This window comes from Mustela nigripes, chromosome 8, assembly GCF_022355385.1.
Source record: "Mustela nigripes isolate SB6536 chromosome 8, MUSNIG.SB6536, whole genome shotgun sequence".
NCBI lineage: Eukaryota > Metazoa > Chordata > Mammalia > Carnivora > Mustelidae > Mustela > Mustela nigripes.
In genome coordinates, this window is record NC_081564.1 from 7,923,844 (window position 1) to 7,949,296 (window position 25,453).

Here is a 25,453-nt window from a genome sequence, read left to right on the forward strand (position 1 = left end):
GCCCTCCCAGTGCCAGGGATTCCTGGCTGGCCTGGCCAAGGCCATGGTCCCCGGAGGCCACGGTAAGGTGCTTGTTGAGTCAGGCCTCACTGCCTGTAGCCAACGGAGAATGCAGTCACCACGCAGAAGGCAGTGCCTGTGGACTCAGGGCTGGCCAAGCAGTTCTGGGCATGGCCTCCAAAGACCTGGTCAGACAGTTGTACAGTGAGGCCCCCACAGGCCTTCTGAGGTTAAGCCCAATTTCTGGGACCCCCAAATCCCCTCCCCCAGGTCTCTCAATATTTGGACCACAAAATGCCTGCATCAGAATAGGCAATCAAAGTGGGAGTGATTGAAGATGCAGATTCCTGGGCTTGAGCCCTGGGTTTAGATGCAGGTTAGATACTGTGCCTGGTGAGCTGCATCATCTAATTGAGAATGACAGACCTCAGCAAAAGCTGGTCGCATTCTCTGAGGAAGAACTCATTGGCAGGAGCATGGCTCCCAAACTAAGGCTAGGAAGGAGAGCTCCTGACACCAAACCTGTAGGGGCCATCTCTGCCAGATCCCTGGCACATAGCAAGGGTTTGGTGTAATGCCCAAGGCGGCGGCAGGAGCACCATTCCTTAGGACCCTGCCCCCCGGCCTGGCTGAGGGATCTCCAGGAGAAAAAAGACAAAAAGGCTTCAGAGTGGTACCACCAATGCACAATTCCGAAGGGTCTGGCATTTCCCCTGTAACGGTAACGGAATACATGATGGGCACCACACTGAACTCCTTACGGGCTGATTCTGTCCTCGGCCCAGAAGCTATGCAAGCTCAGGCCACGGAAGCAAACTGCCTGGCCCCTGACCCATAGCTCTGACAGTGGGAGAGCAGGGACTTTTAAAAGAACCTAACCTGATTCCAAACTGGGCTATGAACAAGCTGGAAGCGGCTGGGGGAGAAGGACAGGGTCCGTTAAAACTTCCCCTTCCTCATTGGTGTGTGAACTCCAGACACCAGAGGGTACCCGTGGTGATTAGGCACTTGGGAGCCCATCCCTTGTCAAGATCCTTCATCTCCTGGAAGGCGGCTCAATGGGATAGCCAGAGAGCTGGGCAGCCTGATTCTGTCCCTGCTTCCTGGGGCTCCCTGCCCTCATGACTTTTTTTTGTGAGACCAAGTGATAGCAGCAATGTGCCAGGTGAGATCTTCAGCACCCTTTAAGTCACACTCCTCCCATTCTTTGATGTGGACCAAGAATGTCTCCATCCCACATGAGGTGTGCGGAAAATGCAGCTTCAGTTGCCTCTTCCAGTCCGGTTTTGACCCTAGCCTGGTGAGAATAGAAATGCTGGAGCTGCACGTCGAGGGGTCAGAGGGATCCAGTCCAGGGTGTTGCTGGGATGCGGGGCCGGGGAGGATCCAGGGGCTAGCCGCAGAGGTGAGGGCCAGCCCAGGAAAGGGGAGGAACATGCTGGTGCTGAAAGGAGGTAATACACAGGGCTTGGGCTCCAAGGCACATCCTGACCCCATGGGAATCTTAGGGGTAATAGTAACAAGTCTGGCATGTGGCAACACATAGGGTGTGTGAGGGCTTCATCCCCAAGCCAGGGAAACGGCAAAAAGGTTTCACCTTTTTTCCCAACGCACTGACTGGTAACAGCTGCTAAGAGGAAGCCGAAGGCCATGAAGCTACACTCAGAGCAAGCATCCAGGCTGATGAGCAGCGTCTCGCCCCGCGGCAAGCTCACCTGGAACGCCCCCAGCGGCTAGCTGGGATCTTTAAAAACTGCTTGATCAAATGGTGCTGCCCAGGCTTTGAGTCTCATACTGAAAGATACTCAGAACAGTAACATTTTTGCCCATTTGAAGTTGTAGTTATCATGTTCTGAGCTCCTAAACTACTGAACACTTCCACTGTTTTTACACTGTAGCACAGAACTTCCCATGTATATCAAAATCACATTTTGTACCACCTTTGACTAATTTTGTTTCAGTGAGCATTTCGGGCTAACTGTACCGTTCTCCCCACCTTCACCTCCAAGTTCAGGGTACAGTGAAAAGCATGGCGTCTTAAGAGGAGGGTAGGTGAAATCTCCCAGCACCAAGCGCAGGGAATGTGCCCCCTGTTGATCCCGTGACAGAATGCCATAAGACCTGTTCAGTGCCCTTGACAGAACTGGGCAGAACCAGCCACAATCAGGCCAAAGACTCTGCCCCAGGAGAATTTAACCAATCAGAAATGCAAATGGGTGAACCAGCTCAGTGTTCCCCAAAGTTCCCAATTTTCCTGGCTCCCAACATTCTGGGAAGAAAGGCAAATAATTCTGGCAAATAATTCTGGGGCTGAATCAATGCATTGTGAATCAGAGAACCCCACCCCCCCAAAAAAGAAAAATAAGAATCTATAAAGGGCTTCCATTCTGATCAACCCAACACCATTACTGTACAAAAAACAGTTTTATTAGTTAATTACCCCAGGTGTGCCTCTGTTCATGCTCTAGGTCACACCCCTTTCTCAGATCCGGCCCAGGCTCATAGGCAAGTTACCAGATTAGCAAATAGGAAAATTGTTCTGCAAAATAGCAACTGTCAGCTTAAGGCATTACTAACATTGCAGAAGGAAGCAAGGTTACTGGGGAAGTTTGGACAGCTCAGGATGATGATTTCCGGAACAGGAAACCCTCTCCGAAAGCGCCAGCCCATGCTGCTGTCTGACATGGGGAAGGACACTCTTGCTCTGGGTGATAGGTCACTCTTATAACTCACCCACAATGTCACAGACAAAACTCTGTCTATTCCTCAAGCTTTCAGATTTAGAAATTAGTTATATAAAAAGCACTCTGTCCCAGAAGCCCTGGCACATCTGCAGGCCTCCCAGAGAGCTCCCTCGATCCTCCCTGACTGGAGCAGGGGAGGACAGAGATATATGGAAGGTCGGTCAGGCTCAGTTTTTAAAAATGAATTCACTACTAGAAATATGGAGCAAGGGGTAGAAACCCCTGCTGCAATTACATGCGGAATCATTGTCCTCCCAGAGAGCGGGCTCCTCCGGGCTCCTTCAGTCCACGGAAGTGCTCAGAGCAGGGCAGGCCAGTGTGGCCAGAGAGCTGCCGCCTGCCTCACTGCATGCCGAACCACTGCTCCTGGTCAGCCCACTGGGCCGCCTCACTGTCGCTGCCCTCCAGGTCCCCTTCTTCCCCACTCCCTTCCATGTCGTCCACATCCTCCTCCTGAGTGGCATCCGTGGGACTCTCCTCCTTCTCCATCTTCTGCATCCCCTCTAGAGACTTCTGGTCATTGGGGTCCAAACTAGGGGACAACAAAACAAAGGAGAGGCCTGAATCTCTGCCTTGCTTCTTGCTGGCTGATGCGTCATCTCCCTGGCACGGCAGTGAAATGACCACCCAGTCACAGAGAAACTGCTAACGCCTGGCCTCTCCAAATAACTCTGGTTCCACAGGCGAGATCGAGGGAGTCCACCACTAGAAGTGAAAATAGGTGTCTTGTCCTAATTTTTAGAAATCTCAGTTGGACTTTTCTCCACGTATTTCTTATAAATTTTCACACTTCTTACCCCAGCATTCTGCTAGAGGAAAATACTAGATAACACAAATGAAAAAGCAGCAAACAACCATTAACAGAAAAATTCAAATGTAATTTCTTAACAGTATCAGATTTTTAAGCTACAAAGTTACAAAAAAAATACTTATTTTTCTGTGAGTGAAGTTGTTTCATGTTCTTATGATATAATTAACCACATCAGCATTTTAGTAGTCAACCAAAATTGTCATGCTTACCATGGACCACATCTGTCAGCTCCTAGGTTAGACCCCAGGACCCAAAGCTACCTCTACTCGGGCACGTGAGTTTAGCAGCTAAGAATCACTACACTTGCCAAAATTCCCAAAGTTCAGAGTCTCCAGAACATTTATTTACTTGGCTTCTAAGCAATTCTTCCTCTAGCCTTTGTGATTATCACCAAGGCCAGGAGATGTCCAGTCGCTAGCAAATTCCACCTCTACTTATGTAACTACAGATTGATTTGTAACCTCTGAAACCCTCCATACAACTCTCACCCATACCCAGGGCTCCGCACCCTTGGGACTCCCAACTTGCCTTCTAGAGACTACTATGAAAGCACTTAGCACGTGACATTGATCAGTCTACATGCCTGCGACTCAGAGTTCCCAGAATCGCAGCATACCCAGTGGTTACTGAGATGCCAGGTGCTCAAGTGCTGAACAAATAAATGGATGTGATCAGACTCGATTAAAGACAGGCCTTCACCATAATCTTACAGACACACAGACAACCCTCAAAAAAATCACTTCTATATTAAACAGTAAGAATACCACTATTTATTTAGTATTTACCATGTACCAGGCACAGCACTAAGAGCTTTACATGGAATAATAATTTAATCCTCATTTAATCACTTAATACCTAATAAGGTAGATATAGACAAATTTGTTAGTAACTTGCCCAAGATAACAGGTGAAGGTAATATTCAAACTTCAGCGCTTAAGTTCGTTACTACAGTAAGTAGAAACATGGGAAAGTACTTACAATACTTTTGATTTGAAAAAGCAGAATATAAAATATATACTACATATACCCTATAAAAATATGTTTATGTGTGGGCAAAGCCAGGAAGATGATCTATACAAATGAAAACAGATGATATAGTGGTATGGGCTGGTTATGAGTGAAACAGTTCTTTAAAGTTGCTTATAATATGCTTTATGACTTTTTTTTTTTTTTCTTAGAAGTTATGTACTCACAAATAACTCTTCTACCATTACTGTTATTACTCTGTTTTCAACCATGGGCACAAAAGCGTTTCCAGAACTCCTATCACATAGTTCCCTGCCTCCTCTTCCCCTCATTGACCTTCCCCCCATGGGAGGCTAAGTGCCTACCTTAGTGCTATACTATATTGGTCCATTGCCTCCTGATACTCATTGACAGCTACAAGGAAATCTCCTAGGATCCGATGCAGGACACAGTCACTCTGATTAGCTAGTGCGTTCCTCAGCAAAGCAATTCCATCTTCATATTTCTGTTCTCTGCCTGAAAAGAAAAAGTTCCTCATTTTCCTACTTAACACAACATTCTGAAAATATACTCCCATCTCAAATTATATAAACAAAAGCACAACAATGATCAAAATCCAATAATCTCTTTGTAGATGTCCTTAAGAGAAGAGTGGTATGGCAAGAAATAAGAACAAGTTTATATGACTTCCTATTCCATTAAGAAACGTGGAGCCTGAGATCTGATTTTTTAAATTATACTCTTAAACTAAGTTCAAACAAAAAGCCAAAATGCATTTTATTTACCAAACTAGCCCAAACCCAGGATTTCATCATAAATCAGGACTAAGAAAGGAAAAGTCATAAGCAAATCCAGATGGGTCAAAACTGTTCGAGCTGGCTTAAACCAGTTCTAGGGCGCCTGGGTGGCTCAGTGGGTTAAGCCGCTGCCTTCGGCTCAGGTCATGATCTCAGGGTCCTGGGATCGAGTCCCACATCGGGCTCTCTGCTCAGCGGGGAGCCTGCTTCCCTCTCTCTCTGCCTGCCTCTCTACCTACTTGTGATCTCTGTCAAATAAATAAATAAAATATTAAAAAAAAATAGCATGCACATCCAATCATTTAAAAATAAATAAATAAATAAATAAAATAAAACCAGTTATATTCAGCCCAAACTAGTTCAGGACAACCAAAACCAGATCAAAGTGAGCTGAACAGGTACCAACCAAGTATAGCTGGTTTGAGCCACTCAAAAAGTGAGTCACTGCCAATCCAAGCCAGTCTAAACCATCTACATTTGGTTGTGCTAAATATAAACCAATTCACACCAAACTTGCTACAAAAGGCACACACCTGTCTGGTCATCTGTAACCAGCTGGGACCAGGAAATCCAAATGAAACCAGGTTTTATACAAATAACAACAGAAGGGAATTAAGTAAGATACACTTACTAAGTAGTTCTGCTTTTTTCACCACAGCCTTAATGTAATCCGGCCTTTGGGTCAGGGCTTTATCTAATAAAGTTTTGGCTTTCTCCTGTGTCACTGGGTCTTCAAGACAAACAGTGGCTAAAAGGGTAAGGGTCTGTGCATTTGCTCCCAGAGTTTTGTAAACGTTGTTAGCCATTACCATTGCTTCGCGAATGCTGTTGGAAGCCAAGTAACATTCAATGAGACCTGAAAAAATTTAAAAAAAGTTTAACCACACTACCATTCTAAGCAATGCTTCCACGCTGACAGTCTTCCAAATTGCAAAGCTTCAGACAAAGGGCAGGCCAGGGGAAAACTGATGACATTAGAGAGTACGGAGATGGAACAAGAAGTGCTCCTCAGAGCACTTCAGGGATGTAGAAAAAGGCTGCATGCACTGCAAAGGCACCTTTAGTTAGCAAAGGAAACAAACAGGTAGAAGTAAAACAAAGCAGGTAGGCAGCCCAGCTGAATGTTAGAGGAATAAACATGACCTTAATCATTACTTGAAACAGAGATGATGCTGACAACAAAGCATATGGTTCCATTGCCTTTTTTTTTTTTTTAAAGATTTTATATATTTATTTGACAGAGAGAGATCACAAGTAGGCAGAGAGGCAGGCAGAGAGAGAAAGGAGGAAGCAGGCTCCCTGCTGAGCAGAGAGCCTGATGCGGGACTCAATCCCAGGACCCTGAGATCATGACCTGAGCCGAAGGCAGCGGCTTAACCCACTGAGCCACCCAGGCGCCCGGTTCCATTGCCTCTTAATGAGCTATTAATTTCTGGCTGTATCCAGTCACCTCTAGTCCTAGGCTTACGTGGGAGAAATGACAGTTGCAAGTGAATGTCCAATTCTACAAGACTACTATTTTAGTGTAATTTCTACTAATGGACCTAGGGAGCAACCTAAGAAGAACAGGTTTTCATTTGAAACATAAAAGTTATCTCAAAGACATTTGCTGAGGGTTTCCCTAACCTAGATGGAAAACGCTTATCAGATATACCAAATACACTGAGATTGGCAGCTTCTGCCTCTTACCACACCCACAACAAGATGCCCAATGGGGACACTTCAAGCAGAGACAACTCTCAACTCTTCTTGCCAAGAACTTGAGAACAGAGGAAGTACTTTTTGACACAAAGTACAAAACAGAAAAACAGCTTAAACCCAAACCCACGCACCCCCGGCAGATTCTGTCTGCGTACTCCTCCGCCCTAGCAGCATTTATGACATCTGTGCACATCTGCCACACACTATGGTGCTGAACCAGACATTACCTAACTCTTCGGGCCAATGTGCTGGATTCCAAATATGGTTGTTTAGGGGCACTTGGGTGGCTCAGTGGGTTAAGCCTCTGCCTTGAGCTCAGGTCATGATCTCAGAGTCCTGGGATCGAGCCCTGCGTTAGGCTCCTTGCTCATTAGGGGGCAGGCCCCCTCCCCTACTGCCTGCCTCTCTGCCTACTTGTGATCTGTCAAATAAAGAAATAATTTAAAACAACAACAACAGGGCGCCTGGGTGGCTCAGTGGGTTAAGCCGCTGCCTTCGGCTCAGGTCATGATCTCAGAGTCCTGGGATCGAGTCCCGCGTCGGGCTCTCTGCTCAGCGGAGAGCCTGCTTCCCTCTCTCTCTCTCTGCCTGCCTCTCCATCTACTTGTGATTTCTCTCTGTCAAATAAATAAATAAAATCTTTAAAACAACAACAACAAAAGAATATGGTTGTTTGTAACTACTGAGCAGTTTTATTTCCCTGCTAACGGCCCTCTTGGAGCTTCAGAAGGAAATGGAAGGAATGCTCTTCATGACTCCAATGCCTCCACCAATAAAGGAAGCTTGACTAGAGGCTGCGAGAAGCACCAGAGAGCGTAATCTGGAGAACCCGGAGAAGGTCCTCTGCTCCCAATGACTCTAACCATCACTCTTTCCAAGCATCGTGGAGTTCGCTATTTAACTGTACTCCTGGGCTCTTGTGAAACTGATATGCAGTAGAAAGGAATTAGCGTGATAAAAACAGCTGAGAGACTAGGAAGTTAGTTTTAGGATCAAAAATTTAGGGGCACCTGGGTGGCTCAGTGGTTTAAGCCTCTGCCTTCGGCTCGGGTCATGATCTCAGGGTCCTGGGATCGAGCCCCACATCAGGCTCTCTGCTCAGCGGGGAGCCTGCTTCCCCCTCTCTCTCTGCCTGCCTCTCTGCCTACTTGTGATCTCTCTCTATCAAATAAATAAATAAAAATCTTTAAAAACCTAATCTAGAACCAAAAACATGGTTTGCTGGGGATACTTTAAGAACAAATCCACAATACACACAGTTCTCTATCTAAGCAGATTTCGTTCTTTACCCAACTTTCAAATTTCCTCAAATCTGAACTCATCTTCCTGTTAAGAGCAAGTCACTCTTAGACTCCTGGGTTTATTTTTAAATTCTTACAGAAATATGCTTTGGAGGAAATGCATCTTATAAGATCTATTTTAACATCTGTGACTGAGTCACCAAATGTTGCTGAAGCTGGCATAGCTCCTCTGAACTCCTAGGGTCAGTTCACATGAACTTAAAATAGTATGTAACAAAACAAAGTTTGACCATGATCGTGCCCACTCAGGAGGTCACAATGAACTGACTAGTTCCCACAACCAACACTGTCATATGGATATGAAGTTACCCTTTGAGTAACATTTCTGGCCGAGGTAAAACAACTATTAAAAAAGAATAAAGAGGGCGCCTGGGTGGCTCAGTGGGTTAAGCCGCTGCCTTCGGCTCAGGTCATGATCTCAGGGTCCTGGGATCAAGTCCCGCATCGGGCTCTCTGCTCAGCAGGGAGCCTGCTTCCCTCTCTCTCTCTGCCTGCCTCTCTGCCTACTTGTGATTTCTCTCTGTCAAATAAATAAATAAAATCTTTAAAAAAAAATAAAAATAAAAAAGAATAAAGACATAACTAAGCGATCTAGCACAGTGCCAGCATAGACTCACATTAAGGAGTGGGCCACGTTTAAGAAATAAAAATAGGACCAAAAAACCCTAACTACTCCTTCACCAAAAACCAGGAAAAGAGAATAAAAAAAAAATTCTGAAGGTCCAGTGAAAATCCTAAATGAATTTTAAAATGTGTAATGCAAACTTGACCACATATTGGCATTACCTGGGGTCTTCAAAAAAATATCAGTGCCCATCTCCCAAATGCAATATTCTGATTTAGGTAGTACTGGATTTAGTACTGGATTTCTGATTTAGGTAGTACTCAGTACAGTCCTGGCAGTACTGGTAGTACTGGTAGCATGAGGATTTTTTAAAAGTACCCCCAGATGGGGCGCCTGGGTAGCTCAGTTGTTAAGCGTCTGTCTTTGGCTCAGATCATGACCCCAGTGTCCTGGGATAGAGCTCCGCATTGGGCTCCCTGCTGAGTGGGGAGCCTGCATCTCCCTCTCCCACTCCCCCTGCTTGTGTTCCCTCTCTCACTCTGTGTCAAATAAAAAATAAAATCTTAAAAAAAAATCTTGATTTTGGCTCAGGTCATGATCTCAGGGTTGTGAGATCAAGCCCCCGCGCTGGGTATGGAGCATGCTTAAGATTCTCTCTGTCTCTCTCTCTGCCCCTTCCCCCCCAGAACTAGTGAGCACATGTGCACTCTTTCTCAAAAAAAAAAAAAAAAAAAAAAAAAAAAAAATTAAAATCTTCCACCTGAGTGTTGATGCTACACACCTACTGACTCACACCATTCATCTTTTTCATCTTACCTTCGTAACAATCTAAGCGACAAGGTGCAAGCCGTATAGCCTCCCGAAAGTGGATTATTGCTTCTTGGACTCTGCCCATGTTTCTAAGTGCTGCTCCCTTAAGTAGCAAAGCTTGAACACTATTACTGTTCAGCTGAATGGCCTTTGCCCCTAAATAGAGGGCCCGAGAGTAGCGTTTGCTATAAAAGCTATGACACCTGGAGGAAAAAAAAAAAAAGGCAACATTACCTGAGAGAAAACGGTAAAGAAACTTCATTCAAAACCAAACAGAAGGTCCTCTACATGATCCTTATTACAAAGCACACTTACAGCTTTAACCTGAGATATTAGCAGGCAGGAGAGACAAAACCAAGAAAATCTAAATATTTATTCTGGAGGGGAAATACTGATATGGAAGGGAAAAATTATGGGAAAGAACCTGATATCTGGATATGTTATCAAGTGAGAGATATTCAAAGAATCTGTAAAGCCATGATGAGTAACAAAACAGCAGCTTCTGGCCTGTTCGCTGATGGCTTCCAGTGCTGAGCTCGATGCACTATCCCAGTGGACACCTAGTCCATGAAAGTCTGCGAAAAGACTCAGTGAGGTAACTAATGTGTCCCAAGTCAATGTGATCTGAATTCTGATTATCTCTTAAACCTGTGTTTTCAACCTATATGCTATTTGGGAGGAACCACAATTTCCCAAAGAATGTACTGAAAACTGGAGAGAAGAGAGAACGCATAAACATACCCAGAGACCACCCAGGGCTCTGCATGCTGATCAGAAATATTGAAAAGGCGGCAGCCAAGGTTCTCCACGTCCTCTAGTCGCCCTTCTCTTGCCAGGAGGTAGCCATATACATCCATTCCTGGAAAGGAAGAGTCTTTTTTTTTTAAAAAAAGCAGGTGTCCTTTATTAAAAGCACAACAGCCTTTATCAGAGCCCCCACTCAAGCCCCAGCTCCAGCATATTCTGAGCCCTTTCCACCAGGATGAGCTCTTCCTACTAGCATTCCCACTTTCCTACAATATGACTACTAAAGGGGGCGCCTGAGTGGCTCAGTCAGTTGGAAGTCTGACTCTCGGATTTCGGCTCCCGTCATGGTCTCAGGATGGTGAGATCAAGCCCCACATGAGGCTCTGTGCTCAGCAGGAAGTCTGCTTGAGACTCTCCCTCAACTTCTGCCCCCCACTATGGCTTGTAGGCTCTCTCTCCTTCTCTAAAATAGGCAGATAAATCTTAAATTTTTAAAAAAATGACTTTTTAAATAAGGAGGAGCAAGGGGAGCAGCAGGCGGAGGGAGAAGCAGGCGCCCTACTGAGCAAGGAGCCTGATGCAGTACTTGATCCGAGGATGCTGGCATCATGACCTGAGCCAAAGGCAGACGCTTAACCGACCAAGCCACCCAGGTGACCAGAGGGAAAAAAAAAAAAAAGACTATTAAAAAAGACAAAACACATCCAAAAAGTTTAAAAAGCAAAGGAGGAGAAGGATCCACAACTCACAATGTGAAAGCCAGTATTTTTGGGAACTGTTTGTCACTACAACCTGTGACATGATATACAGTTATCCTAACTCAAAACCAGAAAGGGCCCAAAAAGGCTTCATGTAATTACTTTTCAAGAAACCTAGATACAGTCCAGGGTGCACACTTAATATGCTGGTTAGTCTCAGAAAAAGTAGCCTATCCCAGAAAAAAGCATCTAGTTCTTTTTGGAGTCCAGATGATTTAAGATCACCCTACTCCCTCCTTATTCTTACTCCTGCTCAATAAAAAGGGTCCCATGCTTGCTGTCACCCATCTCTTACCACCATCCCCCTTCATTCCTTGTTATCCCTTCAGACTCCGAGGAAAATGTCTATCTTGCCAGGATTACTGCAATACTCCCTGCTGGCCTCAAACTCGGGCCTGAGCTTTCAACTCCAAGCTGCCAACTACTGCCAGACTACTATGTTTAACACACCATTTTCATCATGGGCACAGACAACTCAGAGAAGATAAATAAGCACTAGGCAGGAGGGTCTCAAGACCTTGGGCAAACAATTTCATATTTCTGGATCTGTTCTCTCATCTCCCTGCTCTGTAGTTCTCATGGCTTAAGAGTCTCCAGGACTAACAACTGTCACTAGGCCATATTTTTCTGATGGCCTCTTTTGGGACTTCATAAGCAGATTCCAGCCTACCTATCAGACCTTATTTCCCACTACCTGTCACTCACTGCCAGGCACTGGACACTCATCCCTTTGAAGTCCCTACGGCTCACCCCTTCAGCTACAATCTTTGAGACCAATGATTAATTAATGATTAATTACTTCCTTTAGTCACCTCATTACTTTATTATTGCCTGTTCACTTACACTCTTTTAAGTATACTAAGGACACAGTAAAGCTAAATGCCCTAAAGGATATTTTGGGGTTTTGGGGATGCCATCCAAAATCTCAGGCACATCATAAATTTATAAATCATAAAGAAGGGCTATTACCCCTCCTAAAAGAAAAAGAGTCAAATAATGATCTGCCTGGAAATGACGCTTGAGTTCAAGCAAAAGCAACTGCTCAAAATGGAAGTACTCAAGTGTTAGAGACATGTAGCAGACCTAAAAAAAGGTAAAAGGCTACTAAAATAAGTTTCACAAAATATTTCTATGAAAAATGGTATCAGAATATTACTCTACATTGTCTGCCCTTTTTTTGCTGACCTTCCCCTCTGCAGCCACTTCCACCATGCCTCAAAAATTACTTACCTTTTATCAAATAAGGATCCAACATCTGCGCCTGTTCAAACTTGAGGACAGAGTTTTTATTGTCTCCAGCTCTGAAGTACAGATCTGCTAAGCTTCCCAGCAGGTCCACGTTATCACGCAATAAGGACTTTTTCTCTAGTGAACTTCAAAATATTAAACATTGACCCCTAATATTTATTATGCATCCTCTTAGTTTCTGAATCTGGGTGACAGCATATAAGCACTATTTTCTTTTGTATATATATGACATTTTTCATAATAAAAAGCTTTTCAAACAAACGGTATACACTAGATTTTCTTATTCTGAGCTTGATTTAAAGAAAGTTATACACAGTAAGAAAGCCAATATATAGAATGAAGCAGAAATTTCTCTCATTACCTAGAAAGAACCTTCTAGCTGCAGGTTTTCAGAGGACAATATGATCCTAAATGTAATGTCATTCAAAAGTGACTTTGCATAACACAAAACACAAAGTCCAAGGATTAGGACTTTACCTGACTAGAAAGAAAATCCCAGTCGTAAAGAGGTAACCCAAGTCAGATGCTGCAATCTACGCTTCTGGGACATCCAAAAAGATGTTCTTCCAGGTTCCAGCATGACAACTAAGGCAGCTGGCTGTGCGAGGGTTACCACTTTTGCAAATACAGAGCTGAACTAGGTCGAAGTTTACCTTTAACAGGTCCTCAAAACAGATTATTACCCTTAGGACCAGTAAGTACATTAAGAGACTAAACTAAGCCAGAGGACAACAGGCTGCAACACCAAGAAATAAGCATCTCATATTTCTATTTTGCTAATTTCTATTTTATACCAGATCTGCATGAAGGAAAGGGCCTCAAGAACACTGAATTAACTTTGTGGCTCTCACCAGATGGTATTGATTGCTCTCGAGTTGTCACCAGTATGCACAAAAGCATACGCTTTGATCCACACAGAGAGCCAATCCAAGTTAGGCACAGTCTGGATCACGTTCATTGTCATCGATGCCACCTCTGCGCCTTTTACAGAAAGGGAAAGCAAACCTAATCCAACAAAAAAACGAGAAATAAGTAAAGCTTAGCATCCCTCTTCCACAATGCAAGAAGCATTAGGCTACTCTTTCCATTGGCTACAAGGTAACACATTTCCCTATTCTAAGCAAGATGCAGATGACAAAACCACCATAATTTAACATTTCTTGATTTGTGAAAAACACATGACAACAGTAGTCTACTGAATTACTCTCTGGAAGTCAGGCATGGAAAAAAAAACTTTTTTTAAAATTTACCTTTTTAGTAATCTCTACACCCAACATGGGGTTTCAACTCATGCCCCGAGATTAAGAGTCACAAGCTCTTCCAACTGAGCCAGCCAGGTGCCCTTGACATGTACAGATTCTAATGTACAGCTAAGAGTGAGAACTACCAACTCAGAGAGTAAACAATCTATAGAAATAGACTGAGAATGATCTGTACCTAGTATGGCATCGAGGGCTAATGGGCACTGCCTCAGCACTTCCTTATAGCTGGTGACTGAAGGGCGCTCCTGACCAGCCTTCTTGTACAGGTTTGCCAGCATCATGTTTATCTGTAATAAACAAAAACAAAAGACAGTAAGATAAGTGTATATTGCAAAGAAAATATCTCACCATCAATTAAGATCTGATTTTTTATTACCAGCTACTATTCTACTTTTTACTGGAAAATCTACCCACAGCCCTGTGGAAATAAACAAAGACCAATCCCATTCTTCAAACCAGAGGAAATCACTACCTTCGCTTTTCCTACATCCTCCCATTTCTAAGAGGAAAATCAAATTCCTCTCACTTACCCAACCAAAAGGTCCTGTACTATCTGGACCAAAGATGCTGCCTCTGGAGATGGGAGTAATATTTATTTGAGAAATTTTACACAATTCTAATTACCTTGATTCTTTCGATCTTAAGACAGAAGATGAATTACCCTAGGAGTGCTCAAGTTTACATAATTTAAATACAATTAATATCAGCACATAAGAAAATGAGGAATTCCTAAAGTAGTTTGTTAAGAAAAGTCAGATGAATTTTCCCCAAAAAGAAAATGACAGATACAGAATTAAATACTTGGCTTCTCTCTGACAATTATTCTAGCAGCTAGACTCTAGCCTTTCTAACACTGAAAGCACAGACCCACAGGTACTATCTGACTCATCAAAGTGAAGCTAAAAAAATTAAACTTTAACTGACCTCTGGAGATACAATTATCCAGAGATTAGCTACATCATTTAAATCCAGTAAATGCATTTTTAGTGCAATTCAAATTTGTTACTCAGTAGAGCTCTTCTAAAATAACCCTTTCTGAAAACACAAGGAAAATCTAAGAAAACCTAAAAGTTTCAAAGAACGTAGAAGTTACAGGGAAAGTAAATGATCTTCTTAATAGGAGAGAGAGAGAAAAAAAAAAACATTCCAATTTAAAATTAATAGATCTTAAACATAGCAGTGTTTGCCAGATCATTAACCTAAGGAAGCAATCAACATGAGGACACACAAAAAGCTAATCCCCAATCTCTTCGGTTATTTGTAGCCTGGTACGCCAGATTTTTATTCAAAAGAGTGGCTCTGAAGATGAAAAACATCTGCTCTAATTATGACTTACAGTATAAAAACAATCTAGTATGGCATTAATCCATACTGATGATTCAAATAATGAAATAAATGAAATACTAGACATAAAACTTTATTTGGCCTCAGCTTTTCCATTTCAGGCTATGTTGAAAATGCAAAAGAAAATACTTAAAGGAAAACTCCAGTATTAGTGTCAATACTTGAAAAGAATAAAAGGTTAAATTTAAGATCCTTTCTTGACTGCTTGTTATTAACTATGACCAAGAGACCATCTGTCTCAACAAATATTAAAATTCCCTTTAGACTACCTGTCACTTCAAAATGAGTTTTAAATACTACCTATGAGAAAGTCAATTCTTTTTAAGACAGACCCTTACTTGGGAACATCACAAAGCCACATTACACCAGTTATAAATACAAGCAGTCATCTTTTTCTTAAAAATAAGTGAGAAATGGTATGTTGATATGTTTACTCTTAAAAGTTGAAGATTTACCAAGATATAATAATCTCACACTGGAATTTTCCTTTAAAATGTGAAGAAATGTGTGGTGGTGTTTACCATACATTAACAGACGTTCATTTAGACGTATTTTGACTCACTTCCTTGTCCTTTACACAGACTGAGAAGCCAGTTAACTCCCTAACGGACAAGAAAGAAAAACTGTAAATATTATAGGTTTATGTTTGAGGCACACATCTTTGTTTGTTCCTGGCTACAACAGCTCTACAGAATGATGGATATGTACTCCTCACAAATGTGGATTCTGCTAGTCCCTCTTAAAACACAGCTTTAAACACCAAAGTGCTGGATACCACAAACTGAGTTTATTTGCCATTACTCATTTTCAAAAAATGTCCCCACTCTCAAGGCATTGAGGAAACTGTGGTACATTTCCAATAAGATAAGGAAAAGACATCATTCAAAACGGCATCTTCCGAAAGGAAGACACTCTACACATACACAAAAAAATAATACTTGGGATAAATCTTTCATAGTGTATCAGAAAACCACTTAGTATATAGCCTCCAAGCTCATTATGAAACAGGTTGGTCTATAATATGCTTCCAAATGTCCTTACTAGCATTAAAAAAACTAGGAAATAGCTTATTTTTTAAGATACTCAGAAAATAGTAAATAAATTCTCAATATAAGGAGATGCTTAAACACATTCTCGTCAAGTTTGACTGGTTACTTTAAAACTCAGCAACACTTAGGTGAAAAAACACGAATACACCACTGCTTGGGCTCCTTTTAAGGGCAGGAGGAGGTACAGAGACATTTTACATATAAAATTCACTGTTAAGCACAAGTTGCACCGAATGGGTCTTTAATGAAGTGAGGAAGGCAGGCCACATGAGAGCATATGTTAGAGTATTAGCTACTGATGTGAATTCAATACTAAGAACAAGGATTCTCACTGTTTGTCTAAACTGGACTCAAAACAAACTGTAATCAAAGATACCCGATATGATACTCCTTACAGAATATTATTTTTAAAAGTACTCTTTCACATATGAACTTATTTATTTTTCCAAAGGTCAGCAGAGAAAAGTATTATTAACCTCATTTTATAAATTAAAAAAAGTAAAAGTTCAGATTGGTAACTTGCCCAAGTTCACACTACACCGTTCATAGCTTGTATGGCCTAAACTCAGACAAGATACCAGATCTCTTGATTTTGGCAGAAGGTATTCTATTGATTGTAATATGTTGCCAAATCAAACACAAATATATATCCCACATACACATAAGTACATAAAGATTTTGTAATCTTGGATTTTAAAACAAAAGGATTGATAAGCTCATTCACTATCAATTATCATTATCGTGCTGTAGGCGTATCTGCGTATACCTACAGCATGCAAAAGATGAGGTTTTTTAAAAAAAAGAACCATTGCCACATGGAAGCATTTGCAAATTATTATTTCCTCTGGTAAGATACCAAAGAATGAAGAACACTTGTAGTATTCTCCAGCTATCATTTTCATCAGCTTAATTTTCAGGGTTTCATAAGAAAGTAATTCTTCTCTCTGAACCTCATCCACTCCATTAATAGGGGAACAAAGTGAGTCAAGAGTAAAATGTTCAGATGGACTCCCTAGGCATGGAGAAAACAAGGAGGAAGTGGGTTGGAAGGACCGGGCAGAATATTATGTAACAAATTGTTATTTCAACTTACTTTGGGAGTCCTTTGTCTTGAAGGGATCCCATCAAGTATAGCAATGGCATCTTTATCTTGTTTTAGCATTGTGTAACATTCAGCCATTTTGTATTTCACTTCAATTTCAGATGGAAGACACTAAGAGGCAATGAAAACATCTCTTCAAAATACTACTTCAACAGTATGGCAGTTCTTTAAAATGTTATACATACATACAGTCACCATATGACCCAGGAATTCTGCTCCTGCACATATAGCCAAGAGAACTGAAAACCTATGTCTGCACAAAAACCTACACACAAATGTTGGGGCACCTGGTTGGCTCCATCAGTTAAGCCACTCACTCTTGATTTCAGCTCAGGTCTTGATCTCAGGGTCATGAGTTTAAGCCCTACGTTGGGCTCCATGCACAGCATGGAGACTACTTTAAAAAAAAAAAAAAAAAAAAAAAAAAAAAAAAAACAACGTGCACACAAATGTCCATTCCAACATTATAATGACAGACAAAAAGGGCGAAGTAATGCCCATCAACTAAAGAATACCTAAAATATGGCATATCCATACAATGCTGTATTTTTTTTTAAGATTTATTTATTTGAGAGCAAGAGTGAGCACGAATGGGTGGGAAGGAGCAGAGAGAAAGGGAGAAGCAGACTCCCCACTGAGTAGGGAGTCCAACTAAAGGCTTGATCCCTGGACCCTGAGATGATAACCTGAGCCAAAGGCAGATGCTTAACTGACTGAGCCACCCAGGCATCCCCATACAAATGGAGTATTACTTGGCAATAAAAAGGAAAGAACGAAGAACTGAGTCATGCTATAACATGGATCAAATCTGAAAACATTATACTAAAGTAAAAGAAACCAGACACAAAAGGTCACATGTTTATGATTCCATTTCTACAAAATGACCAGAACATACAAATCCATAGAGACAGAGGGGCTAGTGATTCCCAGAGGCAAGTTACAGAGGAGGGAACAGGCATGGGAATTTTCCAGGGTGATAAAAATGTTCTGGAAATCTTAATTTTATGACACTGTGTCTTAATTTTTTAAAAAATTCCTTAGATTAATTATAGAGAACTGATAATTACCAGAGGGGAGGGAGGTGAGGGAATGGGTTAAATAGGCGATGAGCATTAAGTCGTGATGAGAACAGGGTGATGTATGCAAGTGTTGAATTACTTACTGTATACCTGAAGCTAATATGATACTGTAAAGGTAACTAACTGGAATTAAAACAAAAACTTAAAAAAAAAAAAAAAAAACCTTAAAAAAAAAATTTTTTTTAATATGAGGTCAAAAAAATTCTTTTTTTTTTTTTTAAAGATTTTATTTATTTATTTGACAGAGAGAAATCACAAGTAGACGGAGAGGCAGGCAGAGAGAGAGAGAGGGAAGCAGGCTCCCTGCTGAGCAGAGAGCCCGATGAGGGACTCGATCCCAGGAACCTATCACGACCCGAGCCGAAGGCAGCGGCTTAACCCACTGAGCCACCCACGTGCCCCAAGGTCAAAAAAATTCTTAAAGATTATTTAATTAACATAAAAGGTTTAGCATGGTGCTTAGCATACTGAAAACTCTAAAGTTAGCTACTTCTATGAATGACCCTACGTGGATAATATACATGACATCCATTCAGTGCCAGAAAACAGAAAATCCTGGGGGGACCTCATTGACTCAGTCAGTGGAGAATACAACTCTTGATCTTGAGGTTGTGAGTTTGAGCCCCACACTGGGCATACAGATTACTTTGAAAACATAAAATAGGGGTGCCTAGGTGGCTCAGTTGGCTAAGAGTCTGACTCCTGATTTCGGCTCAGGTCATGATCTCAGGGTCCTGGGAGAGAGTCCGGCACCAGGCTTGCTGCCTGAGGAATCTGCTTGTCTCCCTCTGACTCTCTCTCTCTCAAACAAATAAATTTTAAAAATAAAATAAACAAAAATAAAATAAATAAAACAGAAAATCCTGGCAATCAACTCTTTAACAATAAAAAACAAGGGTTTACATAAGGAGACAACAAGATGAAAATCTAGAGGCTTTAAAAATAGAGCAACTAGGGGTGCCTGGGTGGCTCAGTGGGTTAAAGCCTCTGCCTTCGGCTCAGGTCATGATCCTATGGTGCCGGGATTGAGCCCCTCATCGGGCTCTCTGCTCTGCAGGAAGCCTGCTTCCTCCTCTCTCTCTGCCTGCCTCTCTGCCTACTTGTGATCTGTCTGTCAAATAAATAAATAAAATCTTTAAAAACAACAACAACAACAACAAAAAACAAATTGCAAGGTTAAAGTTTCCCTCTCCCTAAATCTTTCCACTGTGAAATTGCTTTCCTTCAAACACGCAAAATCTTTCACGCATATTACGTGTGTGTGTGTGTATTATGCATATACCAGGATATATTTATATATCTATAAACTATCCCCTTTAAACAGAAAGTACTGAAACATTTCTTCAAACCTCATTTCGTTACTAATATATATAGTTCTTTCCAAACCAGCATGTGCACCACCTTTATCTCATTTTTCACTTAAGTAATAGCTCCAACACATTCTATCTTATGGCTATGCTCTAACTAGACCCCACTGATGAAAACTTTTGCTTCTAGTTTCTTATCATTACAAACTGCTGCAAAAAGCAGCATTGGTTATATCATATACCTTGTAAACCTCTCATGAGTCTATTAAGATTAATTACTAGCAACAGGATAATCCTGTCAAATGGGAGAACTCTGTATAATTAAAATTTTTCCCTTCATTTATTCAATTATCAAGTTACTAAAACTGTAGAATTCTTAGAATATTTCCCATAAATTTCCCTAAGGACTCACAATCCTAAAAACTGAGTTACATTTAAAAAGTTGTACTGGGGCGCCTGGGTGGCTCAGTCGTTAAGCATCTGCCTCCTACTCAGGTCATGATCCTAGGGTCCTGTCCTGAGATCAAGCCCTGCATCGGGCTCCCTGCTCAGCGGGTTTGCTTCTCCCTCTCCCACTCCCCCTGCTTGTGTTCCCTCTCTCACTGTCTCTCTCTGTCAAATAAATAAATAAAATCTTAAAAATAAAGTTGTACTTTAAATTTAAAAAGTTTAGATTCTGAAAATTGTTTGTATAAAAGGAACAATGCAGAACTTCAGTGAACCCATATAATTGTTTAACTCCATTTTTAGATTCATCCAGAATGAATTTCGCATTCTTGCATCTGATTTTCCATCTTTGTTTCTCCAGCCAGCTCCCCTTTAAAATTACTTATTTTTCTATCTTCTACATCTGATCAGCAGTCTTGTAAATTTTCAGTCTCTCACTCTCGAAGGAAAAAAAATCAGAATTCCATCTCCATTTACCTGACTTTGTGGAGTAGATGCAGAATTACCAGTTGAAGGTCTCACTTTTGAAGTTTTACTCAGGGCTTTCTTCTGCTGTAATGCCATGGTATACTTACTCACAGCATTCCGATATTCCTTATCATGAAAGAGAGAATCTGCATGATACACCAAAAGCTGGTACTTCTGAGATGGGGAGAATAACTCACTAGAAAACAAAGAAAATATACCCCCTACATGGGTTATTTTGAAATGTTAGATAAGACACCCTTCCTTAGTATCTACGCACATAAGTCTAGCATAAACCCTTATGTAATGACAGTTTACAAAAGTCACTGCACCTTAAGTGCTAGTCCCTAAAATGAGAGGCGTGAGGGTTGTACTCTATGCTAATGTGGTCAATACATCTAGGCGACTGCTTTAAATTAGTTTTAATACACTTTTCTCCTTTATTTACTGTAAAAGTAATGATACCTCTAAATCAAATTCAATAATATGGAGATATACAAAGAGAAATGTTATATATCTCCTCCCCTTTAGCCCAAACCCTCTTTACTTTTTTTAAAAAGAGAGAATGCGTGTGTCCTCACGCGTGTGCGAGCGTACACAAGTGGAGTGGGAAGAAAGAAAGGAAGAGAATCTTAAGCAGGTTCCAAGCTTAGTGTGAAGCCTGGTGCAGGGCTCAATCTCACGACCATGAAATCATGACCTAGCCGAAACCCAGAGTTGGACACTTAACCAACTGAGCCACCCAAGGGCCCCCATCAAAGTCTTCTTAACTTAATAGTTTGATATATAATCATACTATCTTATATTGGCACCAATTTTTAGCATAATATAGACAAAGGAGAGAAATCACAATGGTTTAACTAATACTATCAAAGAAGGGTTGAAGAATCTGGAAAAGTGAAACCTCACTGTTTTGAAACATTTTTTGGAAAGTGCTGAACAAAAACAGGTTTCAAAGGAACTGAAAATTCTTTAAATACTGAAGATGGGAATATAAAAAAGAATGAGAACAGAATAGGATAAGCCAATGGGATAGAATAGGATAGAAAGAGGACTAGCCCTATTTGATTAAAGTTTTTTATATACAAAAGTAAACTTTATTTAAAAAAAATTTTTTTTAAAGACTTCTTACTTATTTTTTGAGATAGAGAGCACAGAGGCAGAATGAGAGGGAGAAGCAGACTCCCTGCCGAGGAGGGAGCCCAAGACGGGCCCCGATCCCAAGATCCTGGGATCACTCTTGACCCAATCCGAAAGCAGATGCCCAACCAAGCAACTGAGCCATCCAGAAGCCCCAAAACTAAACTTTATTAACACTAAAAGAATTTTAATCTCCTCGAGTCTCAGGGGTTTAAGGACAGTGTAAAACAATGTTTCAAAACTTTTTCATTAATGTTGAACACTGCTCATAACCATTAACTGCCTCCAAGCTGGCCACCATTATTAATGGGAAACACATATATTTTTAATCTCCAATTCCAGCCCCCTCCCTCAATGCCCTGACTCCTGCCAAATTAAGAGGAATTTACACGTTTTTCTTTGACAGGTGAAAGCTATAGCCACTTAAAATGAAATAACAGTCACAGTCAAATCTGTAAACAGTTAATTGTCAACAAATGAAGGATACTCAAGAATAGATACCAGAGATTACTGGTTTCCAGGGACTGGAGGAAGTGGGATTAGGGGGGCTTACTAACAGATACGGGGTTTCTTTTGGGGATAATGAAAATGTTTGGAATATATATGGTGATAATTGTACAACTCTGTGAATATACTCAAAACCACAGAAATGTATTCTTTGAAAGAATGAATCTAATGGTATGTCAATTTTATCTTAATTTTTTTTAATCTTAAAAAAAAAGGATAGCTAGGCTAAACATAGGATATAAAATTATGAAGCAAATTCAAGGACTAAAGGTATAGTCCAGATACTTAAGATCTCTTCCACCTTTGATTCTACATATTTACTGAGAAATAAGATTTGACAGAAAATATTACTACACTCAGAGAAAGCACTGAGATATTTATTTTTTATTTTTTTTTTTTAAAGATTTTATTTATTTGTCAGAGAGAGCGAGCGGGAGAGAGCGAGCACAGGCAGACAGAGTGGAAGGCAGAGTCAGACGGAGAAGCAGGCTCCCTGCGGAGCAAGGAGCCCGATATGGGACTCGATCCCAGGACGCTGGGATCATGACCTGAGCCGAAGGCAGCTGCTTAACCAACTGAGCCACCCAGGCGTCCCAGCACTGAGATATTTATATACTGTAACACATGTCTACTTATGCACCCATAAATGATCTTTGGAATGATACAGTGTCTCCTGTGTACAGGAGAAACTGTTACTGGTTGTTGCCTTTGGAGAATGGAAATGGTGGGATGAGGTTCAAGACTCAGGGACAGAGAGACACTTACATGTATACCTCTTCTATACTGTTTGAATTTTTCTTACTGTGTATAGTGCTAATTCAATAAGAACACCTAATAATACACGGTAAAGTTCAGAATTTAAACTGACATCCCTAGAGCTAGGAAAATGCCAGTTGAACCTAATAGAAAGAAATATGGGCTAAGCCGAGTCAGAGGATTAAACTGCTATTATCCTGGAACATTTTCAAAAACCAAGACTAATGACTAACTGGTCATAGTTGCCAATGGTGGAGTGTGCCTTGACCAATCACTCAAAACCAACTGAAAGGCTCCAGAATAAACAGAGAAGGCTGAAAGAGACCAGGGCTCCTTACTGTCAGCACTAAGTAGATGGTGGTGAAATGATGGGTCTCACATAGTGAGGTCCAGAGGTACACGAGTGGAAATAAGAGAGCAGCAGCAGCTGCATTACAGGCACTTAAGGGGCTTCTCCTTTCTGACCTAGACCGCTTCTAGAGCATGCCAAATCCAAATGGGTCCACCCTGAGTAGAAAATTCAATTATGCCACTTAGAACTAGCAGACTGTGGTGGGTCAGTGTAAAGTTTTCAAAATCAGAAGGACCAAAGCCCAGACATCATGGCTCCTCCAAATTTACTAAATGTGTAAATTTGGACAGCTTTACCTCCCTAAGGTCGTACATACTTCCTTAGCACGTTCAATAAACGAGTGCTCACTGCAAAAAGGCACTGTGCTGGCTGCCTTAGGCGTTAAGAGGGATGCCGCCTAGGTGGCTAAATTGGTTGGGCATCAGACTCTGGATTTCTGCCCTGGTCATGATCTCTGGGCTGTGACATCAGCCAATTTGGACTCTGGGCTCAGTGCAGTCTGCCTGTCCCTCTCCCTTCGCTCTTCCCCCCCGGAAACTCACTCTCTCTCTCTCTCTCTCAAATCAATAAAAATAAAATCTTTAAAAGTTATCACCACAAGAAAAAAAGTTTAACCGTGTGGTGATGGATGTTAACTAGACTCACTGCGATCATTTCAAAAATATATTGATACAATGAACACTCCTGCACACCTGAAAGAGAGATGCAGAATACAGAACAGGGCAAAGGGATGGAAGAGCGAGGGTAACGGGGCAATTCGGAGTTACAGACGCTGTTCCCTAGGAGGGGCTATCTGAACTGAAACCTGACCGAGGATACAGATCGCTGACAAGGAGGGCTCCAAGACAAACAGCAAACGCAAAGCCCTGAGCTAAGAACGAACCTGGTGGGTTCAAGTAACAGAAGGAACTGCTTGCAAGGCCGACGTACAGTGAGCCGAGGACACGAAATGAGGTCAGGGAGAAAAATGTTTGGCCTCCGAGGCCATGGGAAGGAACTTTAATTTAAGTACAATGGAGGAATGTAAGCAGGGGAGCAACGGGCACTCAAGGCTGCCAACAGCCCTGTGCTGCATCCGACATTAGAGTTAATAAACGGCGGCTCTGAAAGCAAGAAAGGGGCCCTGCCTGTCCTTAAAAGGGCGCCACTCCCGCCCATCAAAGGAGTCTCCTGTTTTCAGGGGTTTTGGAGGCCAGAACGTGGACCCTTCTGACACACTCAAGGGGGAAAAGTCTAACTCAGATGGGGGCGAAGGTACAAGACTGGGTGGGCTTCTTGGAGCTGCGGCGAGCGAGAAAACGTTCTTCGGGAAAGAGACGGGGAGAGAGTCGGTCCAGAGGAGTGACAGTCGCGGTGGCCAGCGACAGGTGCCTCAGGAAACCCTCCGCTCACAACTTTCGGGAAACCCTAGCCAACCTCGCCCTCATGGCCTCCGCCTTCCATTTCTCGAAGCCGCCGCTCGCCACCTCCCCCTCAGGGAGCTCATCCCAACGTATGGCACAGCGCAGAGTAACTCAACTTGCGTTCCTACATCGGCTCCGCCCGACGATGCCGTCACGGACCCCGAAGCCTCAGCTGAGGCCCGCGGTCGCTCCTTCCCGCCAGTTCCCAGGGCCCCTCACACCCCGCTCCCAAACCGGCGCCGCTTTCTCCTCAGCCCCAGGCCGCTCCCCCACTCAACTCACGGGTTGTTATTACTCATTGTAAGTAACAAGCTGCTGAGGAGCCGCACGTTAGAGTGCAGTCCCGCGGCCGCCATGTCTCGCACGTGGTCTATCACATTCATCCTGCCCGGCGAGGCCGCGGGCAGCGGCTGCAGCGGCGCGAAAAGCCGGTAGAAGGTCCTTAGGGAAGACTCCAAGATGGCGGCCTCGCCGGGGTCCATGAGGTCCACAAGCGGCACCGCCCCCAGGAAAACAGGCAACTACTGAAGTGCCTGAGGGGAAAAAAAACAACTTCGTTCCTTCCCCAGGTACCCTATGAAGTGGAATGATTTGGTTGTGAGGTTTTGTTTTGTTTTATTTTGTTTTGTTTTAGCTAATGTGATGTCTCTCTAAGCTGCAAACTTTATTGAGGGCTTTCAGTCGAGTGGGGCAAAAGGCACTCCAGTATGAATACATGCTCAATTGAAATAAGATGACTCGGAGAAAAATTTCGGTCTCAAAAATTAATAAAAACGTATGGTCACTTACCAT

General features: G+C 42.2%; 1 protein-coding gene across 2 annotated transcripts; it reads right to left on the reverse strand.

Moving 5' to 3' along the window:
- Positions 1-2,405: 2,405 nt before the first annotated feature.
- ANAPC7 (anaphase promoting complex subunit 7) lies at positions 2,406-25,147 on the reverse strand. Of its 2 annotated transcripts, none has more exons than XM_059408393.1 (11): positions 24,944-25,147; positions 20,516-20,702; positions 17,197-17,316; positions 13,886-13,997; positions 13,300-13,453; positions 12,431-12,573; positions 10,437-10,554; positions 9,702-9,898; positions 5,950-6,174; positions 4,887-5,037; positions 2,406-3,276 (listed from the first exon to the last, which is right to left on the reverse strand). In XM_059408393.1, exons 1-11 carry the CDS (start codon positions 25,141-25,143, stop codon positions 3,087-3,089), a joined length of 1,797 nt encoding a protein of 598 aa, XP_059264376.1. In that variant the 5' UTR covers positions 25,144-25,147; the 3' UTR covers positions 2,406-3,086. The 2 variants fall into 2 exon arrangements, with proteins under 2 accessions (XP_059264376.1, XP_059264377.1); XM_059408394.1 differs by having other exon boundaries at positions 20,516-20,727; positions 24,944-25,033.
- Between the last annotated feature and the right edge of the window lie 306 nt (positions 25,148-25,453).